We start from the raw sequence: 21,063 nt of genomic DNA on the forward strand, positions 1-21,063 counted from the left end.
ATAAAACAGCCCAGTCCCCCAGGGGATAGAATGAAGGTCGAGAGCTCCATGTTCGTTGTAAGGGGGCAGAAAAGGCATTTGTCCTAATCAGTGTCATTTCATATGAAATCTCTAGCCAATTTTAGCAGTAAAAAGGGAACTTTTTGGACATGGTTATAGACAGTGTGAGGACAGTCAAAACATGACGATCTGGCACCATCGGGCCTGGGGTTGGGAGCCCTCTGCCCTGAGGACAGTGGAGGGCTGGCTTGAGTTACACTGGGTAGCCAGCACCTGTGGGCACCTGCACCCCGCGGGCCCGGCCTGAGGAGGATGGCAGGCCAATTAGCTTGAAAAGTCTCTCCAGCAGCTTGGACAGTGCAGTGCCCACTTATAAGTGGGTCCTCCTTACAGCCCTGAGTGGAGACAGACCTGCACTGCCAGAGGCAGCTTGTGCAGCCAACTCCAGGAGAAGCAGCTGCAGAGGGCCGGGCGTGGTGACACAGGCTTCTAATCCTGGCACTTGGGGAAGCAGGAGGATTGCGGTTTGCAGACAGCCTCAGCTACTTAGCTGGAAAGACAGGATTCTGACATTGTGGCTTCTGAGTGGACCCTAGGAAGCCCAGAAGCTGGGGCCAGGGCTGCCCTGTCACCATGGGCAGAGACCTCGCTCACCCCCCACGTAACTGCTGCACCCCAGCTTTAGGGCCCGGGCTCTGGAACAGGGGATCCCTAAATCACTTCCTCCCCCCTTTTGTAATGAGGATTGAATGAGGGGTATTCTATCTAGGAGCTACACCTGGCCCATTTTTCTATTTTTATCATGAAGTAGTCTTGCTAAGTTCTTTGCCAAGCATCTTGATAAGCATCCTCTGGGTATAGTTTGGAGACAGATAAGTCTTGATAAGCTGATAGGTTGCTAAGCTATTGATAAGTCTTGTTAAGTTGCTGAGGCTGACCTCAAACATGCAATCCTCCTAACTCAGTCTCCCAAGTCTGGGTATGCAGGTACGCGCCCTCACACCCTGCAGTCACTTCCTCTTCTCTTCCCATTTCTCCCGGGTGTGTTTGATTTTACTCTACCTAGAAGTACAGAAAACTGCCTAACACATGTGGCTACTGATGAGTGACAGAGCCCCGTGCAGTCACCATCATTGTGAAGACCAGGAACCTCCTGCAGCCCAGCCAGAACCCCCAAGCCTGTCCCCAGACACAAGCGCCCTCCCGCACAGCTGCCCTGGGCTGCCCGTGCCCTCGCCCTGTCCCGCCTGGGCCCTCCCGCCACATCGGCCTCCACCTAATGTCCGGTTTCCTCGCGAGATTCACTAGGCTCCAGGTTCCACAGCAAGAAGAACTGTTTTTGTTTTTTTTGTTTTTTTGTTTTTTACAGATCTGGGGATGGAACCCAGAGGCATTTGACCTCTGAGCTACATCCCCTGCCCTATTTTTTTATTCTTTATTTTGAAACAGGGTCTCACTGAGTTGCGGAGGGCCTCACTAAGCAGCTGAGGCTGTCCGCAAACCGTGATCCTCAGGTCTCAGCATCCCGAATGCTGGGATTACAAGCATGTGCCACCACGCCCGGCTAAGAACTTTTTAAAAGCTAAAATTTTAAATTCACTGTAATAGCACAGCTCGATACTCATAGTTATCTGAAAAATTATTTTAAAATCCTTCTGTATATTTGTGTGAGGCTGCGTTTTGGTATTTCAACCAAATTTTTTATATTTCATTTTTTGGTACTAGACATCAAACCCAAGGTTATTGTACCTTCAAGCTACATTCCCATCAGTAGTTAGGGGCTGAGACTGGAGGAACACAGGTTCACAGCCAGCCTCAGCAACCTTGTGAGGCCCTGCACAACTTAGTGAGACCTAGTGTCAAAATAAAACACAAAAAAGGGCTGGGGGTGTAGCTTGGAGATCGAATGCCCCTGAGTTGTCTCCCTGGCAACACACACACACACACACACACACACACACACACACTCCTAGTCCTTTTCATTTTTTGTTTTCAAACAGAGTCCTGCTAGATTATTGTTGAGACTCTAAGTTTCTAGGATGGACCTGGGGTGCAGAAGCCCAGCTTCAGGGATTCCCCATCTCCCAGGAGTTTCCCTTCTCCCTGCCCCAACCTGTGATCCTCCTGTCTCAGCCTCCCAAGTCCTGGCATCACAAGTATGTGTCACCATGCCTGACTAGCTGTTTTCTAAGATAGAAAAAAGACGTTTAAAACCGTGAAATGTAAAAAGATTCACTCTTCTCGCTGTATTATTTAATTTTGAAAAATATCTTTTTGCTTTAAAAATATTCAGTCAACATACAATCGGTTATTAATCTTCTAAACAAGTAATTTTCAAGTTGAATTAATTTCTTTTTTGTGTTTGTGGGGGGAAAGGGGTACAGGAAGTTGACCCCAGGTTCATTTCCCTCGAGCTACACCCCCACCTCTTTTCATTTTGAAACAGTCTCCCTAGGTTACTAACAGTCTCCGTAATTGTTCAATTCGGTGGTCAACCCGCCATCCCCCACTCTCAGTCTTACAAATACTGAGATTACAGGTGTATGCCACCATGCCTGCCTTGGGATTCATTTCCACTATGGCAAGTATTGCAAAATATCCCACATAAACGTAATTACCTCTGGGGTCCACAAAAAAAATCTAAGAATATCTAGAGATCCAGAAACCCAGATTTTGAGAACCACTGGCTTGATCCTGGGCCAAAAGTGAGGGCGATGAAGTGACACACCGCACTCGGCGCAGTAGGAGAGGAGCCAGGGCTGAGTCCCAGGTCCCAGGCATAGATCTCAGGTCCCAGGCCCCAGGACATGTCTGGGGTGCAGACACCTAGCTGTAGGGACTCTCCATCTCCCCTGAGCTTCCCTTCTCCCTGTCCCACCTTGTCAGGTTTCTCTGCCTGGACACTCGTGATGCAGCCTCAGTCCTCTCTCCCATTGGATGTGGAGTTTCGACAGGAGCCAATCAGCACTGCTATAGTTCCAGGCTATAAACTTCACAGGGCGCTCCAGTACAATGAGTCTCCCCAACCCCGAGGATGGCGGTCGTGGCCCCCCGAACCCTGCTCCTGCTGCTCTCGGGGCTCCTGGTCCTGGCCGAGACCTGGGCGCGTGAGTGCGGGGTCTGGAGGGAACCGGGGTCCGCGGGGAGGAGGAGCCGCCGCCCGTGTGCGCCCCGCGCCCCCTCCTCCCCATCCCCTCTGCGCCGCCCGCCCCGCGCCCCGTCCTCCCGAGTCCCGCGCCCTCCTCCCTCCGCCCACCCCGGGGCCTGCGGGGGGAGGTCGCGACTCAGGCGCCCCTTCCCCAGGCTCGCACTCCATGTCGTATTTCCACGCCGCCGTGTCCCGGCCCGGCCTCGGGGAGCCCTGGTACATGATCGTGGGCTACGTGGACGACACGCAGATCGCGCGCTTCGACAGCGACGCCGCGGACCCGAGGATGGAGCCGCGGGCGCCGTGGATGGCGGGGCTGGGGCCGGAATATTGGGAGGAGCAGACGAGGAGAGCCAGGGAGAGCGCGCAGATTTTCCGAGGGAACCTGCGGACCCTGCTGGGCTACTACAACCAGAGCGAGCGCGGTGAGTGACCGGCGGGCGCGGGGACCCGGGGCTGGACCAGGGCGAGGGCGCCCCGAGCAGAGACCCTCGGCCGGGACCCGGGGACGGTCAGGGAGGCTTCCCGGCTCATCTTCAGTTTAGGTGGGAATCCCCGGGGCGGGGAGGGGCGGGGTCTGACGGCGGGGCGGGGCCAGGCTCTCACACCATCCAGATGAAGTCCTGCTGCAAAGTAGGACCCTATGGCCGCTTCCTCCGCGGGTACCAGCAATACGCCTATGATGGCGCCGATTACATCACCCTGAACGAGGACCTGCGCTCCTGGACAGCAGCAGACTCAGCAGCTCAGATCACCCAGCGAAAGTGGGAGCAGGCTGGTGAGGCTGAGCTCCAAAGGGCCTACCTGGAGGGCAGGTGCCCAGAGTACCTCCGCAGATTCCTGGAGCTGGGGAAGGAGGCCCTGCAGCGCGCAGGTCTGTGGGTTCGGGTCCCGAGGCTCCTCCCGCCGCCGCCCACAGGAGGGAGGGAAACGCCCCACGCTGAGCACCCTCCCCTGCAGAGGGTGGTGGCCCTGGGCTCCAGGTCCTGGGCAGAGTGACCCTGAGGCCCCCTGCTCTCAGGACATTGAGCACCCACTTTCTCAGGGCTGGAGGAAAAGACCCTGAAATAGCTGCTCCCTCTGACTCTGGCCGGCCTGGGCGTCATGGCGACGTCCCCAGGCTGGTTCCTGCCCCAGTCCAGGGTCTTTGGAGTCTCTCTTCAACCTCCACCCAGGTTAGAACTGAAATCCCTCTCACAGACCTGGAGACTGAGTGCAGCCTGGAGTCTGGGTTTCCGCCCCTCCCCACCCTGGTTGTCCTGTCCACCTCAGGATGGTCACGTGGGCTCTGCCTCAGTGGACAACGGAGGAAATACAAAATGCCTCAGTGTCCTGACTCTTCCCTCAGACGCCCCAGAGACACACGTGAGCCGCCACCCCAGACCTGACGGGGGCGTCACCCTGAGGTGCTGGGCCCTGGGCTTCTACCCTGCCGACATCAGCCTCACCTGGCAGCGGGACGGGCAGGACCAGACCCAGGACATGGAGACTGTGGCCACCAGGCCTGCGGGGGATGGAACCTTCCAGAAGTGGGCAGCTGTGCCGGTGCCTTCTGGGGAGGAGCAGAGATACACGTGCCACGTGGACCATGAGGGGCTGCCCGAGCCCCGCACCCTGAGATGGGGTGAGCAGGGCTGTGGGCACAGAGCCTGGTGTCAGGAGAGCAGGAGGCGCCCGGGACCTCGGCAGGGTCAGGGCTGAGAGCTGGGGTCACCCTGCCTCCCTCTTTCCTTAGAGCCTCCTCAGTCCACCCTGCCCATCGTGGCCATCGTCGTTGGCCTGCTTGTCCTTGGGGCTGTGGTCACTGGAGCCGCGGTGGCTGCTGTGAGGTGGAGGAGGAGGAGTGCAGGTAGGGAGGCTCAGGGTCAGTGTTCTGGTCCCATGAGGGCTTCAGGCCTGGTGTCCCGCCTCCTTCATGGAAGCGCTGTCCCACACGCTCCCCAGCCTGGGTGCTGTGGGCTGACACGCACTTGTGAAGCTCAGGGGCAGTAGAGGACACACTCAGCCCTGAGGTGGTGGTGCTGAGACCTGATTCCACAGGAGAGGTCAGAGGGCGAGGGCCCTGCTGAGGACAGACTCCAGGAGGCGGCTGCCCCAGCCCGTCAGCCTCCTTCCTGTGCCTCCTGGTCCTCCCTGGGTCTGCAGTCACCCTTCTGGAACCTTCCCTGGGCCAGCACTAGAGGATTCCTCTGGTCCTCATGACCCGCCTCACCTCCAGTCTCTCACAGGATGTTTTCTTCCCACAGGTGGAAATATGAGTTACACTCAGGAAGCCTGTAAGTATTAAGAAGGTGGATCCAGACATCTTTGGGACAGCGTAGTCAGGAGTCCAGGGGGAACTTCAGCCTCCCATAATCCCTCTCTCAGCCAAGTCTCCTATAGGGCTGTGAGTGTCACCACGTGCACTGGCTGATCTAATCTGTCCGTGATGGTTTACCCTGCAGTGTGACACGGCTGCCTCGTGAGGACTGAGCGACACGGGGTCCCTGGGGTCTCTCCTCACTGTGATTTCAAGAGCCCTGACTGCTCTGTCTCAGCTGCCTCTGAATCCGTCCTCACCTCTGTGTCCCCATCAGCGTAGTGTGAGGAAGGAGGAGACCAGCCCACCTGAGCAGGACCCTCCCCACAGGACCTGGGCCCTCCTGTCACTTCCTGTCACTTCCTGTCCCTGAAGAGGCGGCTGGACGTCTCCATCCTGACACAGCTCGGTGCTGCAGGGATCTAAAGCTTCCTACTTCCCCAGTGGCAAGAACAATCTGGATGTGGAGTTTTATTTCAAATCCTTGCCATGAAATTTGTGAATGGATTAACTAAATGAAAGGAAGATTTCTAACACCTGAGAGTGAAAATCACACCTGGGCAGGTCGTGCTGTGCACACTTGTAATCTTAGTACCTGGGAGGTTGAGGTCAAGTCAGCCTCAGGAAGCAGTGAGACTCATCAACCATATAGACCCTGTTACAAAATAAATAGAAAATTGGTCTGGGGTGTACTTTAGAGGAAGAATTTCCTGCATTCAATTCTCAGTACCACAGAAGATAAACTAACTAAATAAACAAACCTGAGAACCTTCCAGAATCCCCGTGTTTGCAGTCCTGAGTCTGCCGCCGTGTGGACAGAGGCTGTGAGGACAAGTGTGGACGGGGCTGTGCTGCTGCTCTGCGCGTCCTGCCTTAGGCATGGTCGCTCCTCAGCTGGGGCGCCCTCCTCCTCCCCTCTGTCCTTGTCCCTGGACACAGCCTCTTCCCACAGGGCTGGACCCCAGGGGCTCGCACTCCCAGAGCCCCATCCTTCTCCAGGCCTGGGCAGGGAGGCCTCCTGTGCCAGGCTGGGTCTGCCCTGCACCCTGGGGCCACAGCACCCTGGAGGAGCCTCTGCTGAGGCTCCACTAGAAAGAGCCTGTCTGCAGAGAGGGCGGGGCCCGCAGCGGTCACTCAGCTCACATTTGCTGTGAGCCCAGTATGGACGTGGTGCATTTTGCCTCCTGACAACTCAGTGCTTTAAGTTGCCAGGCTGTGGGCCTGTGTTCTAGTGGAAGCAGCAGAGGACACAGTCTTAAGCAGAGTAAGGAGGACGGGGTTCATGGAGAAGGGGAGAGTGTTTTCAGGAGGTGGCCAGTGTGGGCACAGGGAAGGCGCTGTCTTCTCGGTGTCAGCGTTGGCCTCTGTTGTGAGGTGACTTTGAGGAGAGGTCTGAGGACAGAGGGCGTGGGCAGGAGGAGGTCTGCAGGAAGAACCTCCAGTGCAGATGCCCTGGGGCAGGGTCCTGCTGTGTCCTGGGGAGAGGGAGCCACCTGGATGTGGGCACAGAGCCTCTGAGGGAAGTTCTGTATTGGTTTGTACTCAGCCCTTTCCCCTCAGAAAACCAGGTAGCAATGGTGGAGGCCAGAGCCTGGTACACACCCTGACCTCACAATAGACAGAACCCAGAATCCCCTGAAACTGTGAGGCAAATCCATCTTCCTCAGCATTGTGCGGTCCAGCCTTTGGATTAGAGGAGCAAGAAAGTTGGCCCAGACAAGTGTTAAGTTGGGTCCTGCACTCATGTGACTTTGTGTCACATGACCTCTGCAGGGCAAGGGAGGGGCTGAAACCCCCGCGAGAATTGGGCATTCCCGCGAGTAAACCCCCATCTCGCGAGATGCATGCCTTTAAAAGGAGAGCCCGCGTCCTCTAGCTTCGGACAGGCGCAAGGGCCCCACGGTGCCTCGCCCTGATCCCCGGGAGAGCCGTGCCATTAAAACTTTACATGCCATGTGTACCGGACCTCTCTCGTGTTTTTCACACTCCGCCGTATGCACATTATTTTTATTTTACTCGCATTTAATTTTTTATTTTACTTATCATTTGGTGCCTAACCGGGAGAACTAACTCTTGGGTCCCTCCCCATTTTTTTCCTTTTTTTTTTTTTTTTTTCTGTTTTCTCTTTTTATTTTTACTCTCTTTTTGAGCCCCGGACTCTCTGACCCGCCAGCAGCTCGACTGTGAGGTCCCACAGCAGCGCTCCGCTTGCAGGCGTTGCTCCCACCACTGCCGCTTGGACCTCCTAAAACCGCCGTTCCCGCCTGCCCACGCCGCCCACCGCTGGAATGGGACCGCGCCGCCCGCGGACTGCGCCACACCGCGCGCCTATGTCTTCTCCGCGCCTGACGTTGCTTAGACCCGCCTGCCGGGGCCGCCCGCCTCCTCCATCTAGGCGGCCGCCACTCTGCTAAACAGCCCCCAGCCCGTGCTCCAGCTGGTTCCTCCACTCGGACTCGCGCCCTGGCGCCCTTCACCCTGTGCCTGCCCACCCCTGCTGCCTGGGCCTGGCCATTCTGGAGTCGGCGGCCATCTTTCCGGCCCGAGCCAGGCAGCTTGGCACTTGCTCTGCCTGCCGCTTGGACCTCCTAAAGCACCGTTCCAGCTTGGTTCTCCGGTCACCGCCGGGACCTCTGGCCGGTTTGCCCCACCCGCCCCGAGCCAGGCTCACTGGCGGTGCTCCTCGGGGCCCAGCCTCAGCGTCTGGCGCGTGCCTGGAAGCCATTTTGTCTCCACGCCGCCGGCCCGGCAAGCCATGCCGCCTGCGCACCCCCACTGATCCCACCTGCGCCAGCCGCCAGTGCCGTCCACACCAGCCACCGGCATCCATGCGCCCCAGCTCCACCACGCTCCCAGCAGCTTCTCAGCGCTTCTGTCGCAGCCAGCGCTGGCTGGCAACACTTCACTCCGGTAAACTGCCTCCTTCCCTTGGTTAGCGGGTTCCGGACTTGGGTCTTCCGGTCCACTGGGACCCAAAAATCCAAGCGCTTGGTGACCCATTGTCCCCCGGTCCACTGGGACCACGCTGCGGATGACCAGGTCATCCTCCGGTTTTGAGAAGGAATGAAGACGTTCTTCCCTATCTCTTAACCTCTGTTTCCGAACGATTGAGCAGGGAAATCGGGGACGCCCATTTCCTGTTCTTCGTTTCCGCCCGCGAACCAATTATGGGGAGTCGAACCTTTATACTAGCAGATGCCCTGAGAGCCTGTCTGCCTTGATACGAGTTGGGAAATAGGTTGCGGTGGCCCAGGAATAGTTAGGAACTTTTATAAGCGGTCTGGTATCCCTCCAAATGCTCTCCCCCATCAGCTTCCATTTATTTTCCCGCCAGCTGCCATTTTGTGATGGCGCATAGTCACTGCCTGGTGATGTCACAGTCACCATCTTGGCCTGCGCCAGACTGCAATTTTGCTGGGTGGCCCGCTCGGGCGTGCCCTAGGTGCTGCGGGAAACGACAGGCCGGGGCTGGGGCGACACTCTCTGTCTGCCCGTGCGGAGTCTGCGTTGCCATTCTTGCTGGACACCCGTCTCGGGACTTGCTCTTTGTGAGTATAGGTCCGTCGCAGCTGACAGAACCTTAACATAGCATCTAAGTTTTAATTCCAGAGAGAAAGAGGCGGAAATGGAGCGTACACTCCGACTTTGCAAAAAAGCCGATCCCTGGTAGCTGCCCTTCGGCTGGCGGTGGCGGCTCAGCCCCTGGAGCGCCACCTAGGTGTGGAGGACTGCAACAACAACTACCTCCAGGAGCCTGCCTCAAGTGGGGCGAAGCCACGCCTACCAATCAGACTGCTCGGCGTGTGGCCAGGAGGGCCACTGGAACAGTGCCCTTGGAAAAGGGTGAGCCGCAGGTGCCTCAACACAGGGGGAGCACCTTTCCAGACCAGGCCCCGCCGCTGGCCCTACTCAGCCTGGCTGAAGACTGATGGCTCCTGGATCCCTCAACCTCCATCCTCTTTGCCAGCTCAGGGTAGCTCTCCAGGTACTGAGTAAGCCAGTCTCCTTTTTGGTCGCCTGCTCAATCTCATGATTTGTTTTTTTCTTTAATAGCCCTTGCCTGTTCAAGCCTCCTCAAGCGCACATCACTAAGCTGTCCAGGGTAACCTCCAATTCGCACTGCAGCTATGCACCCACCTGCACCCCCTTCTGGGGGACTGAACTCCCGACTCCTCCCGGCCTGGGGCCCCTGACGACGCCCCTTGACAGCAGGAAGAAGCTAGAGGGTCCAATCGTCATCCATTATCCCTACCATCAAAAGGCCGGAATGTTAAGTTGGGTCCTGCACTCATGTGACTTTGTGTCACATGACCTCTGCAGGGCAAGGGAGGGGCTGAAACCCCCGCGAGAATTGGGCATTCCCGCGAGTAAACCCCCATCTCGCGAGATGCATGCCTTTAAAAGGAGAGCCCGCGTCCTCTAGCTTCGGACAGGCGCAAGGGCCCCACGGTGCCTCGCCCTGATCCCCGGGAGAGCCGTGCCATTAAAACTTTACATGCCATGTGTACCGGACCTCTCTCGTGTTTTTCACACTCCGCCATATGCACATTATTTTTATTTTACTCGCATTTAATTTTTTATTTTACTTATCAACAAGTTCTAAGGTACAGCCTGATCCCGCGGCCCTGGAGGTGCTGGAGGGTCTCAGAATGAAGAGTACTGGTTAAAGACAGATACGTGCTTTATTGTTAATTGGAAATATAACCCAGGCGTGGTGGCGCATGCTTGTAATCCCAGCATTTGGGAGGCTGAGACAGGAGGATTAGGGTTTATGAACAGATTCAGATACTTAGTGAGGCCCTTTGTAACTCAGTGAGACCTGTTTCAAAACAAAGAATTAAAAAAAATAGGGCTGGGGGTGCAGCTCATAGGTAGAATGCCCCGGGGTCCTATCCCCGGTACCCCCCCCCCAAAAATGGCAATTTGGCACCTTCTGACACGGGTTTGCAGCCCTCTGCCTGGAGGATGGTGGAGGTCTGGCCACCTTTGAGTTGTACTGAGTAGCCAGCCTCCTGAAAACACTAGTACCTCGCAGGCTGGGTCCGAAGTGGATGGCAGTCCTGTTAGCTTGAAAAGTCTCTCCAGCAGCTGGGAAAGACCTTGGATAAGTGCGGTACACACGCAGCAGCGGGGCTGGGGAGGCGTTCTCCTTACAACCTGAGTGGAGACAGACCCTACACTGCCAGAGGCAGTTTGTGCAGCCCAGCTCCAAGAGGAAGGCCAGGTGAGGTGGCGCAGGCTGTAATCCCAGCATTGGGGAGGCTGGGCTCCATCCTCAGTACCACAAAACAAAACCGAACACTTGGGGAGGAGCTGGGAGCCCAGAAGCAGCTGCAGCGGATGTTGTAGTACAAAGCGGCTTGCTGGAGAGGGAGGTGTGCGCAGTTCCAGAAGGAGCTGGAAGGAGGACAGCCGCTGGCCAGTATGGAGGAGACCTGAGGCTTGCTGCAGGGAGCCCAGGGCACAGCCCACCCTGCAGGCCAGCTGGTGCCAACACAGGTGGGGCTCAGCATCCCCAGCGTCCAAGGGAAAGCCACCACCATGTGACACACCTGATGTAGCGGCCCTGACCTGGACGGAGCTGCTAGACGGGGCTGCAGTCTTGTCAGAAGCCCAGGGAACCGCAGCCACTTGGCTGCTAAGGTTATGGGATGTGGGGGGATGACCTTCTGTTGGGGAGATAGAGAAACTGGCCTCTGACCATTCCCCCTCAGCGTGACAGAGGCTGCAGTCAGCCATCGATAAGGACAGAGGTCACTCCCCACGTGACTGGCCGCTGGCAGCTGCTCCAACTGTGTGGACCAATGCAGGGGACAGTTCAAGTGCTAGAGGACATGCTCAGGAATGCCTCAGGGTGAGGGTGAGAGGTGGGGTGTGACAGCGCCCCCTGTCCTGCGAGGGTGCCTCATCTCTCTCTGGCAACCTCATGAAGGTGACGGCCATGCCTGCTGGCTTGGGAGAACCTGAGGCCTGCTGCTGGAAGTGGGGAATGTGAGCAGCCACCAGGGGATGCCAACATAAAATTGGTAATTAATATTCTAAGTGAGTAACTTTATTAGTAGTAGTATGTCAGGGGGGGTACTGGGCCTAGAACCCAGGGGCATTCTACCTCTGAGCTATACCCCCAGCGCTATTTATTATTTTGAATTTTGAAACAGAATCTCACTGAGTTGCAAAAAACCTCACTAAGTTGCTGAGGCTGGCCACAAACCACGATCCTCCTGTCTCAGCCTCCCCAATGCTGGGATACAAGCGTGAACCACCACACCTGGCTAATGAGTAACTTTAAAGTGGAATTTAAGCCGGGCGTGGTGGCGCACGCTTGTAATCCCCGCGCTTGGGAGGCAGAGACAGGAGGATCGCGCAGGTTCGAAGTCAGCCGCGCTGGCGTAAGAGACCCTGTTTCAAAAAATATAAAATAGGTCTGGGAGCGTAGCCCGGAGGTAGAAGGGCTTCCAGGAATCCCAGTACCACCAAAAAAAATAAAAATAATAAAAAAAAATAAAGTGGAATTTATTTCTTTTCTTTCTCATATGGGTGTTGGTGGGTACAGAGGGTTGAACCCAGGTGCTTTCTACCTCTGAGCTACACCCCACCTCTTTTTTGTTTTGTTTTGTTTTGTTTTGTTTTGTTTTGTTTTGTTTGCAGGTCTGGGGATGGAACCCAGGGGCATTCGACCTCTGAGCTACACCCCCTGCCCTATTTTTTATTCTTTATTTTGAAACAGGGTCTCACTGAGTTGCAGAGGGCCCCACTAAGTAGCTGAGGCTGTCCGCGAACCACGACTCTCCGGTCTCAGCCTCCCGAATGCTGGGATTACAAGCGTGCGCCACCACACCCAGCAAGCTGAAGTTATTGATCAGGGACCATTAAGCAGAGATTCTATATTTAATGCAGCAGCTCACACAGTTAAAAAAAGTATGAGCCGGGCGTGGTGGCGCACGCTTATAATCCCAGCGCTTGGGAGGCTGAGACAGGAGGATCACACAGGTACAAAGCCAGCCTCAGCTACTGTGTGAGGCTCTCAGCGACTTAGTGGACTCTGTTTCCAAATAAAATATAAAAAATAGATCTAGGAGTATAGCCCAGGGGTAGAAAAGCCCTTGGGTTCCACCCCCAGTTCCACACACACAAAAAAAAAAATGGAGTATGAATACTTTATCTGGTTTGTTCGCTGAGGTATGGATCAAAAGATGGCCTCCTGGGAAAGAGTTGGAAGTGCCTGATATCTCCTGGTTTTCTGTGGCTCGGGGGATCAAATGCTCAGGGCGCTTGGCCTGCCAGAGTGGGTTTGCCACGCAAGGCCTTCTCCTCCACAGTGGACGCATGCAGAGGACGTATGTGCCCTTCGCCTGTACTTTAAAACATTTGTGGGGGGAGCACCGGTCCCTGAAGGACTCTATCGTGGCCATTCTCTGTATGACAGACCTTGATTAGACACGCAGTCGCTCAGTTGGGAGACTTTAGTGTGGTGGTTATGACCGGCTCCCAGAGTGGCAGGGGCCAAGTGGCAGCTGTCAACCCCAAGGCAAGGTGGCCGTACCCACGACAACGGGCAGCAGAGGAGAAGCAGTGGAAGGAAGGGTCTGACTCCTGTAGATCCACAGGGTTGGCTGCGTAGTCATGATGGTCCGAGAAGTGAAACTGGAGGAAACCCACTAAACTCTAACTTGATTTATATAAGGGGAAAACTTTCAGGACAAATGTACCAAAGTCCACCATCAGTCATAAGAGCAGAGACTCACAGCCCCCATTAACCAGTTCCCAGACTTCGGCCAGATTACGGACCCAAAACCCCTTGACTGAAGGAGAGGTCAGTGCCCCTGAGGAAGGACCCTTTACAGAACCAGAAAGCTCTACTATCTATCTTTCTCCCATCACTCAAGGGATCCAATGGCCTTTCACCAGGGTAACCATACACTGAGAAAAGGAAATGGTAAGATATTTATGGGATGACGCACACTGGCTGTATTTGATGTTGACACTAGAAGATCCACAACGTCATTGTGTTGCCGGGCGAGGTGCACACGCTTGTCATCCCTGCACTTGGGAGGCGGAGACAGGAGGATCGCGCAGGTTCGAAGCCAGCCTCAGCTACTTAGTGAGGCTCCCAGCAACTTAGTGAGACCCTGTTTCCAAATAAAGTATAAAATAGGTCTGGGAGTATAGCCTGGAGGTAGAAAATCCCCTGAGTTTCACTCCCAGTACGAGAGAGAGAGAGAGAAAGAGAGAGAGAGAGAGAGAGAGAGAGAGAGAGAGAGAGAGAGAGAAGGAAGGAAAGAAAGAGAGAGAGAGAGAGAAAGAAAGAAAGAAAGAAAGATAGAAAGAAAGAAAGAAAGAAAGAAAGAAAAAATAAAGCTGGGGCTGTAGCTCAGTTTTTTCCAGTACCACAAAAAAAAATTCAAACATGCGTGGTTGATCATTTCTACCACATCCCCATGTAACTCTGCAGAAGACAGACCTTGGAGAATGACAGGGATGCCTGTAAGCTTAACCAAGCGGTGTCTCCACATGCAGCTCCTGTAACTGAAGGGGGTCGGGGTCTTCGGGACCAATGAAGGGGGGTCAGCGCAGGAAAGACCAAGGGCCAGCCATCGGAGATAAGCAAGCAAGCAAAAGCTTTATTAAGACAGCCCAGCTCCCTTTTATATCAGGCAGCTGGGAGGAGGGGGCTTCCGCTCACAGCGGAAGATCGCACAGAGTACGGGGCGTTTACTGATTGGATGGTTCATACCCCAGTGAGTGTGTTATCAGGGGACTGGTTGTTGGGCATCCCGTGGCCCCTTTGGCTGGCTATGAGGTAATCAGCACAATCTGGAAGAGAAGCCGGAAAGGCGCCATCTGTGGCAATGACTGGGCAGCTTATCCAAACAGTAACCAGGTGTGGTTTCCTTCCCTGAGTAGATTGGCGCATCTCCTGGTACCTGGTATGCAGCTATCGATTTGGCTAACACCTTCTTTTCCATACTTGTCCACCGCTTACCCAACAGGAGCGATTTGCTTTCAGCTGACAAGGCAGCGGCGCACCTCCACTGTGCTGCCTCAGGGCTCTGTCAACTCTCCAGCCCTGCGTCATAATTTAGTCCACAGAGATAATGATTGCCTTTCTCTTCCACAAGGTGTCACACCGGTCCTTTAAGGTGATAACTTTATGTTGATTGGACCCAGTGAACAAGGGGTAGCCACCACTATGGGCTCCTTAGTGAAGCATTTGCATCCCAAGGAATGGGAAATAGACCCAATTAAAATTCAAGGGCCAGTGACGCATGGTGGCACACGTGTGTAATCCCAGCATTGGGGAGGCTGAGACAAAGGATCTCGGTTCCGGAACAGCCTCAGCTACTTAATGAGGCTCTTTGCAACTCAGTAAGACGCTGTTTCAAAATAAAGAATAAAAATATAGGTCTGGGGGTATAGCTCATAGGTAGAATGCCTCTGAGTTCCATCCCCAGTACCGCAATAAATAAATAAATAAATAAATAAGCTGTCTGGAGCCTTTGGCGGACCCCATAGGTGAATCACGCGCGGGCCCTTGGGTTTTGAAGCAAAGCCCTGCCGACACCCGCAGACAAGGACTCTCCCTTTGAGAAGCAGTGCTTGGCTTGCTGCTGGGCCTTGGGGCAAACTCAACACTTGACCGTGGGCCAACAAGTTACCACTCGACCTGAGCTGCCCGCCGTGGACTGGGTGCTGCCTGACCCTCCAACCATAAAGCTGCAGTGCCAATCAGCAATCGTCATCTATGGTGCTGGTGTGTACATGACTGGGCCTGAGCAAGCCCTGAAGACACGAGTAAGGTCTTGAAGAAGTGGCCAAAATCCCTCGGGCTCCTCCTGCTGCTACAGTGCCTCCTGTCCCCCAGCGTGAGCCTTTGGCTTCATGGGGAGTGCCGTGTGAGCGGTCGACAGAGGAGGAGAAACCTGGCTAATGGATGGGACATCGCTGGAGGGTAGGTGAAGGGCATCTTCTGAGCGGGCAGGACTCCGTGCAGTGCGCCTGGATGTGCATTTTGTTCCCATTTCCCTCCCTCCCAATACGGAGCGCCCACATCGACACTGGTTTATACTCACATGAATACACCTAGTCTGTGGTGTTATTTCTATTAATGGACCTCAGTCTTCCTCCACCCCACCGGGCTCCCCTGAGGTGTCTCCTCATCATCTGGAGTCTCTTGTATCACAATCACTGCCTATCCTGCACATATTTTTTAAAATATATGACCCTTCAGTCTCTGTGATTGGCTAATATCACTTAGAATAACATTCTCCTGCTCCTTTCATTTCCTTGCAAATGATGTCATTTTATTTTTCTTTATTGCTGAGTAGTGTTCCATTGCATGTATTTCCCACAATTTTTTAATTCGTTGATCTGTTGGTGGCCTTCTTGGTTGGTTCCATAGTTTGGCTATCGTGATCTGTGCTGCTATGAACATGGATATGAATATATTACTATAGTTCTCTGTTTTCAGCCCCTTTGGAAAAATACCCAGTAGTGGTGTGGCCGGATGATACGGTGGATCCGTTCCCAGTTGTTTTCTTTTTTTTTCCCCCTTTGGTACTGGGGATGGAACACAGTGGTATTCTACCTCCAAGCTACTGCCCAGCCCTATTTTATTTTATTTTATTTTATTTTATTTTATTTTATTTTATTGGTGGTACTGGGGTTCCTGGAAGCCCTTCTATCTCCGGGCTACACTCCCAGACCTATTTTATACTTTTTATTTGGAAACAGGGTGTCTTAAGCCAGCTAGGCTGGCTCCAAACCAGCCCAATTCTCCTGTCTCTGCCTCCCAAGGCCGGGGAACACAAGCCTGCACCACCACGCCCGGCTTTATTTTCCTATTTTTCATTCTTTATTTTGAAACAGGGTCTCACGGAGTTGCAGAGGGCCTCACTAAGTAGCTGAGGCTGTTTGCAAACCCAGGTCCTCCTGTCTCAGACTCCCAAATGCTGGGATTACAAGCCTGCGCCACCACGCCCGGCTCCCTACAAACCTGGAATCCTGCATTTTACCCTCCCAAATTCTGGGGTTACGGGTATGTGCTACCATCCCCAGCTTGGTATTAATTTCTAATATAGCAAATATTGTTAGCTATGATCCACATGAACTTAATTACCTCTGGTGTCGACAAAAAATGCTAAGAATATCTGGAGAATATGTTTGAGATGAAACAAAAATGTTTGAAAACAACTCTGGGGCAAAAGTCAGGGTAATGAAGTGACAAGCAGCAGACGCTTAGAGCAGTCAGGGAGAAGTCCCAGGTCCCCAGGCGAGGATCTCAGGTCTCAGGCTCTAGGACATATCTGGGGTGGAGACACCAGGCTTTATGGATTCCCCATCTCCTTCCCAACCTGTGTCAGGCCCCTCTGCCTGGACACGCCTGCTGTGGCCTCAGTTCTCTCTCCCATTGGGTGTCGGGTTTCGAGGGGTGTGGCTCGGTGTTATAAACTCCACACAGCCTCCTGGACTCAGAGCCTCCCCAAACTTCGAGGATGGCAGTCATAGCCACTGGACCCCTGCTCCTGCTGCTCTCGGGGCTCCTGGTCCTGGCCGAGACCTGGGCGCGTGAGTACGGGGTCGGGAGGAAAATGGGGTCCGCGGGGAGGAGGAGCCGCCGCCCGTGTGCGCCCCGCGCCCCCTCCTCCCCATCCCCTCCGCGCCGCCCGCCCCGCGCCCCGTCCTCCCGAGTCCCGCGCCCTCCTCCCTCCGCCCACCCCGGGGCCTGCGGGGGGAGGTCGCGACTCAGGCGCCCCGTCCCCAGGCTCGCAATCCTTGTCGTATTTCACCATCGCCGTGTCCCGGCCCGGCCTCGGGGAGCCCCGGTACATGGAAGTCGGCTACGTGGACGACACGCAGATCATGCGCTTCGACAGCGACGCCGCGGACCCGAGGGTGGAGCCGCGGGCGCCGTGGATGGCGGGGCTGGGGCCGGAGTATTGGGAGGAGGAGACAAGGAGAGCCAGGGACCACGCACAGATTGACCGAGGGAACCTGCGGACCCTGCGCGGACACTACAACCAGAGCGAGCGCGGTGAGTGACCGGCGGGCGCGGGGACCCGGGGCTGGACCAGGGCGAGGGCGCCCCGAGCAGAGACCCTCGGCCGGACCCCGGGACGGTCAGGGAGGCTTCCCGGCTCCATCTTCAGTTTAGGTGGGAATCCCCGCGGGCGGAGCTAATGGCGGGGCGCGGTTGACACCGGGGGCGGGGCCAGGCTCTCACACCATCCAGAGGATGTATGGATGCTCTGTGGGACCCAACGGCCGCCTCCTCAGTGGGTACCTTCAATTCGCCTACAATGGCGCCGATTACATCGCCCTGAACGAGGACCTGCGCTCCTGGACGGCGGTGGACACAGCGGCTCAGATCACCAAGTGCAAGTGGGAGGACACTGGTGAGGCGGAGCACTTCAAGGCCTACCTGGAGGGCAGGTGCCCAGAGTGGCTCCTCAGATACCTGGAGCTGGGGAAGGAGGCCCTGCAGCGCGCAGGTCTGTGGGTTCGGGTCCCCGAGTCTCCTCCCGCCGCCCACAGGAGGGAGGGAAACGCCCCACGCTGAGCACCCTCCCCTGCAGAGGGTGGTGGCCCTGGGCTCCAGGTCCTGGGCAGAGTGACCCTGAGGCCGTTCTGCTCTCAGGACGCTGAGCACCCACTTTCTCAGGGCTGGAGAGAAAGACCCTGAAATAGCTGTTGCCTCTGACTCTGGCGCAGCCTGGGCGTCATGGCGACGTCCCCAGGCTGGCTCCTGCCCAGTCCAGGGTCTTGGAGTCTCTCTCCAGCCTCCCACAGCCCTCAGCCTCCACCCGGGTCAGAACTGAAATCCCTCTCACAGACCTGGAGCCTCTACCTCAGGCTGACTCCACTGATTCTAGAACTTTCCAAGGAACAGGAGATTATCCAGAGCCGAGTCCAGCCTGGAGTCTGGGTTTCCCCACTCCCCTCCCTGGTTGTCCTGTCCACCTCAGGATGGTCACGTGGGCTCTGCCTCAGTGGACAACGGAGGAAATACAAAATGCCTCAGTGTCCTGACTCTTCCCTCAGACGCCCCAGAGACACACGTGAGCCGCCACCCCAGACCTGACGGGGGCGTCACCCTGAGGTGCTGGGCCCTGGGCTTCTACCCTGCCGACATCAGCCTCACCTGGCAGCGGGACGGGGAGGACCAGACCCAGGACATGGAGACTGTGGCCACCAGGCCCGCGGGGGATGGAACCTTCCAGAAGTGGGCGGCTGTGCCGGTGCCTTCTGGGGAGGAGCAGAGATACACGTGCCACGTGGACCATGAGGGGCTGCCCGAGCCCCGCACCCTGAGATGGGGTGAGCAGGGCTGTGGGCACAGAGCCTGGTGTCAGGAGAGCAGGAGGTGCCCGGGACCTCGGCAGGGTCAGGGCTGAGAGCTGGGGTCACCCTGCCCTCCCTCTTTCCTTAGAGCCTCCTCAGTCCACCCTGCCCATCGTGGGTTTCGTCGTCTGCCTGCTTGTCCTTGGGGCTGCGGTCACTGGAGCCGCGGTGGCTGCTGTGAGGAGGAGGAGGAGGAGGAGGAGAGCAGGTAGGGAGGCTCGGGGTCAGTGTTCTGGTCCACTGAAGGGTTCAGGCCTGGTGCCCCCGCCTCCTCCATGGAAGCGCTGTCCCACACGCTCCCCAGCCTGGGTGCTGTGGGCTGACACGCACTTGTGAAGCTCAGGGGCAGTAGAGGACACACTCAGCCCTGAGGTGGTGCTGAGACCTGATTCCACAGGAGAGGTCAGAGGGCGAGGGCCCTGCTGAGGACAGACTCCAGGAGGCGGCTGCTCCAGCCCGTCAGCCTCCTTCCTGTGTCTCCTGGTCCTCCCTGGGTCTGCAGTCACCCTTCTGGAACCTTCCCTGGGCCAGCACTAGAGGATTCCTCTGGTCCTCATGACCCCCCTCACCCCCAGTCTCTCACAGGATGTTTTCTTTCATATTCTCACAGGTGGAAATATGAGTTACACTCGGGAAACCTGTAAGTATTAAGAAGGTGGATTCAGACACCTCTGTGACAGCATAGTCCAGGGGGAACTTCAGCCTCCCATAATCCTCTCCCAGCCAAGTCTCCTATAGGGCTGTGAGTGTCACCACGTGCACTGGCTGATCTGATCTGTCCGTGATGGTTTACCCTGCAGTGTGACACGGCTGCCTCGTGAGGACTGAGCGACACGGGGTCCCTGGGGTCTCTCCTCACTGTGACTTCAAGGCCCTGACTGCTCTGTCTCAGCTGCCTCTGGATCCATCCTCACCTCTGTGTCCCCATCAGCGTAGTGTGAGGAAGGAGGAGACCAGCCCACCTGAGCAGGACCCTCCCCACAGGACCTGGGCCCTCCTGTCACTTCCTGTCCCCGCAGAGGTGGCTGGACGTCTCCATCCTGACACAGCTCAGTGCCGCGCTGACCACAGCCTCCTACTTCCCTAGTGACAAGAACAATCTGGATGTCGGTTTTATTTCAAATCCTTGCCATGAAATGTGATGAATGGGTTAAGTAAATAAAAGGAAGGTTTCTAACACCTGAGAGTGAAAATCACATCTGGGCAGGACGTGCTGTGCACACTTGTAATCTTAGTACCTGGGAGGTTGAGGTCAAGTCAGCCTCAGGAAGCAGTGAGACTCATCAACCATATAGACCCTGTTACAAAATAAATAGAAAATTGGTCTGGGGTGTACTTTAGAGGGAGAATTTCCTGCATTCAGTTCTCAGTACCACAAAAGATAAACTAAATAAATAAATAAACCTGAGAACCTTCCAGAATCCCCGTGTTTGCAGTGCTGAGTCTGACGCCCTGTGGACAGAGGCTGTGAGGACGAGTGTGGACAGGGCTGTGCTGCTGCTCTGCGTGTCCTGCCTTAGGCCTGGTCGCTCCTCAGCTGGGGCGTCCTACTCCCCCCTCCCCCGTCCTTGTCCCTGGACACAGCCTCTTCCCACAGGGCTGGACCCCAGGGGCTCGCACTCCCAGAGCCCCATCCTTCTCCAGGCCTGGGCAGGGAGGCCCTCTGTGGCTGGAGAGCCTGGCCAGGCTGGGTCTGCCCTGCAGCCTCCGGGGCCACAGCGCCCTGGAGGAGCATCTGCTGAGGCTCCACTAGAAAGAGCCTGTCTGCAGAGAGGGCGGTGCCCGCAGCGGTCTCTCAGCTGACATTTGCTGTGAGCCCAGTATGGACGTGGTGCGTTTTGCCTCCTGACAACTCAGTGCTTTAAGTTGCCAGGCTGTGGGCCTGTGTTCTAGTGGAAGCAGCAGAGGACACGCTCTAAGCAGAGTGAAGAGGACGGTGTTCATGGAGGAGGGTGAGTGTTTTCAGGAGGTGGCCAGTGTGGGCACAGGGAAGGCGCTGTCTTCTCGGTGTCAGAGTTGGCCTCTGTTGTGAGGTGACATGAGGAGAGGTCTGAGGACAGAGGGCATGGGCAGGAGGAGGTCTGCAGGAAGAACCTCCAGTGCAAATGCCCTCAGGCCGGGTCCTGCTGTGTCCTGGGGAGAGGGAGCCACCTGGATGTGGGCACAGAGCCTCTGAGGGGAGTTCTGTATTGGTTTGTACTTAGCCCTTTCCCCTCAGAAAACCAGGTAGCAATGGTGGAGGCCAGAGCCTGGTACACACCCTGGCCTCACAACAGAC

At 56.0% G+C, this 21,063-nt stretch overlaps 2 protein-coding genes across 2 annotated transcripts; both read left to right on the plus strand.

Moving 5' to 3' along the window:
• Nucleotides 1-3,034: 3,034 nt before the first annotated feature.
• On the plus strand, nucleotides 3,035-4,885 carry LOC308273445 (saoe class I histocompatibility antigen, A alpha chain-like; the record flags this gene model as incomplete). The annotated part of the gene is made up of 5 exons (XM_080710563.1): nucleotides 3,035-3,107; nucleotides 3,304-3,573; nucleotides 3,747-4,022; nucleotides 4,497-4,784; nucleotides 4,884-4,885. Coding segments are annotated over 5 exons (909 nt in total).
• An 8,455-nt stretch (nucleotides 4,886-13,340) lies between these two features.
• LOC308273270 (HLA class I histocompatibility antigen, alpha chain G-like) lies at nucleotides 13,341-20,538 on the plus strand (the record flags this gene model as incomplete). Its single annotated transcript, XM_080710350.1, has 10 exons — nucleotides 13,341-13,356; nucleotides 15,016-15,239; nucleotides 15,293-15,396; nucleotides 16,906-17,012; nucleotides 17,209-17,478; nucleotides 17,660-17,935; nucleotides 18,486-18,761; nucleotides 18,874-18,962; nucleotides 19,805-19,891; nucleotides 20,383-20,538. 10 exons carry the CDS (start codon nucleotides 13,341-13,343, stop codon nucleotides 20,536-20,538), a joined length of 1,605 nt encoding a protein of 534 aa, XP_080566476.1.
• Between the last annotated feature and the right edge of the window lie 525 nt (nucleotides 20,539-21,063).

Source organism: Muscardinus avellanarius, assembly GCF_963383645.1.
Source record: "Muscardinus avellanarius genome assembly, chromosome: 14".
NCBI classification, from domain to species: Eukaryota; Metazoa; Chordata; class Mammalia; order Rodentia; family Gliridae; genus Muscardinus; species Muscardinus avellanarius.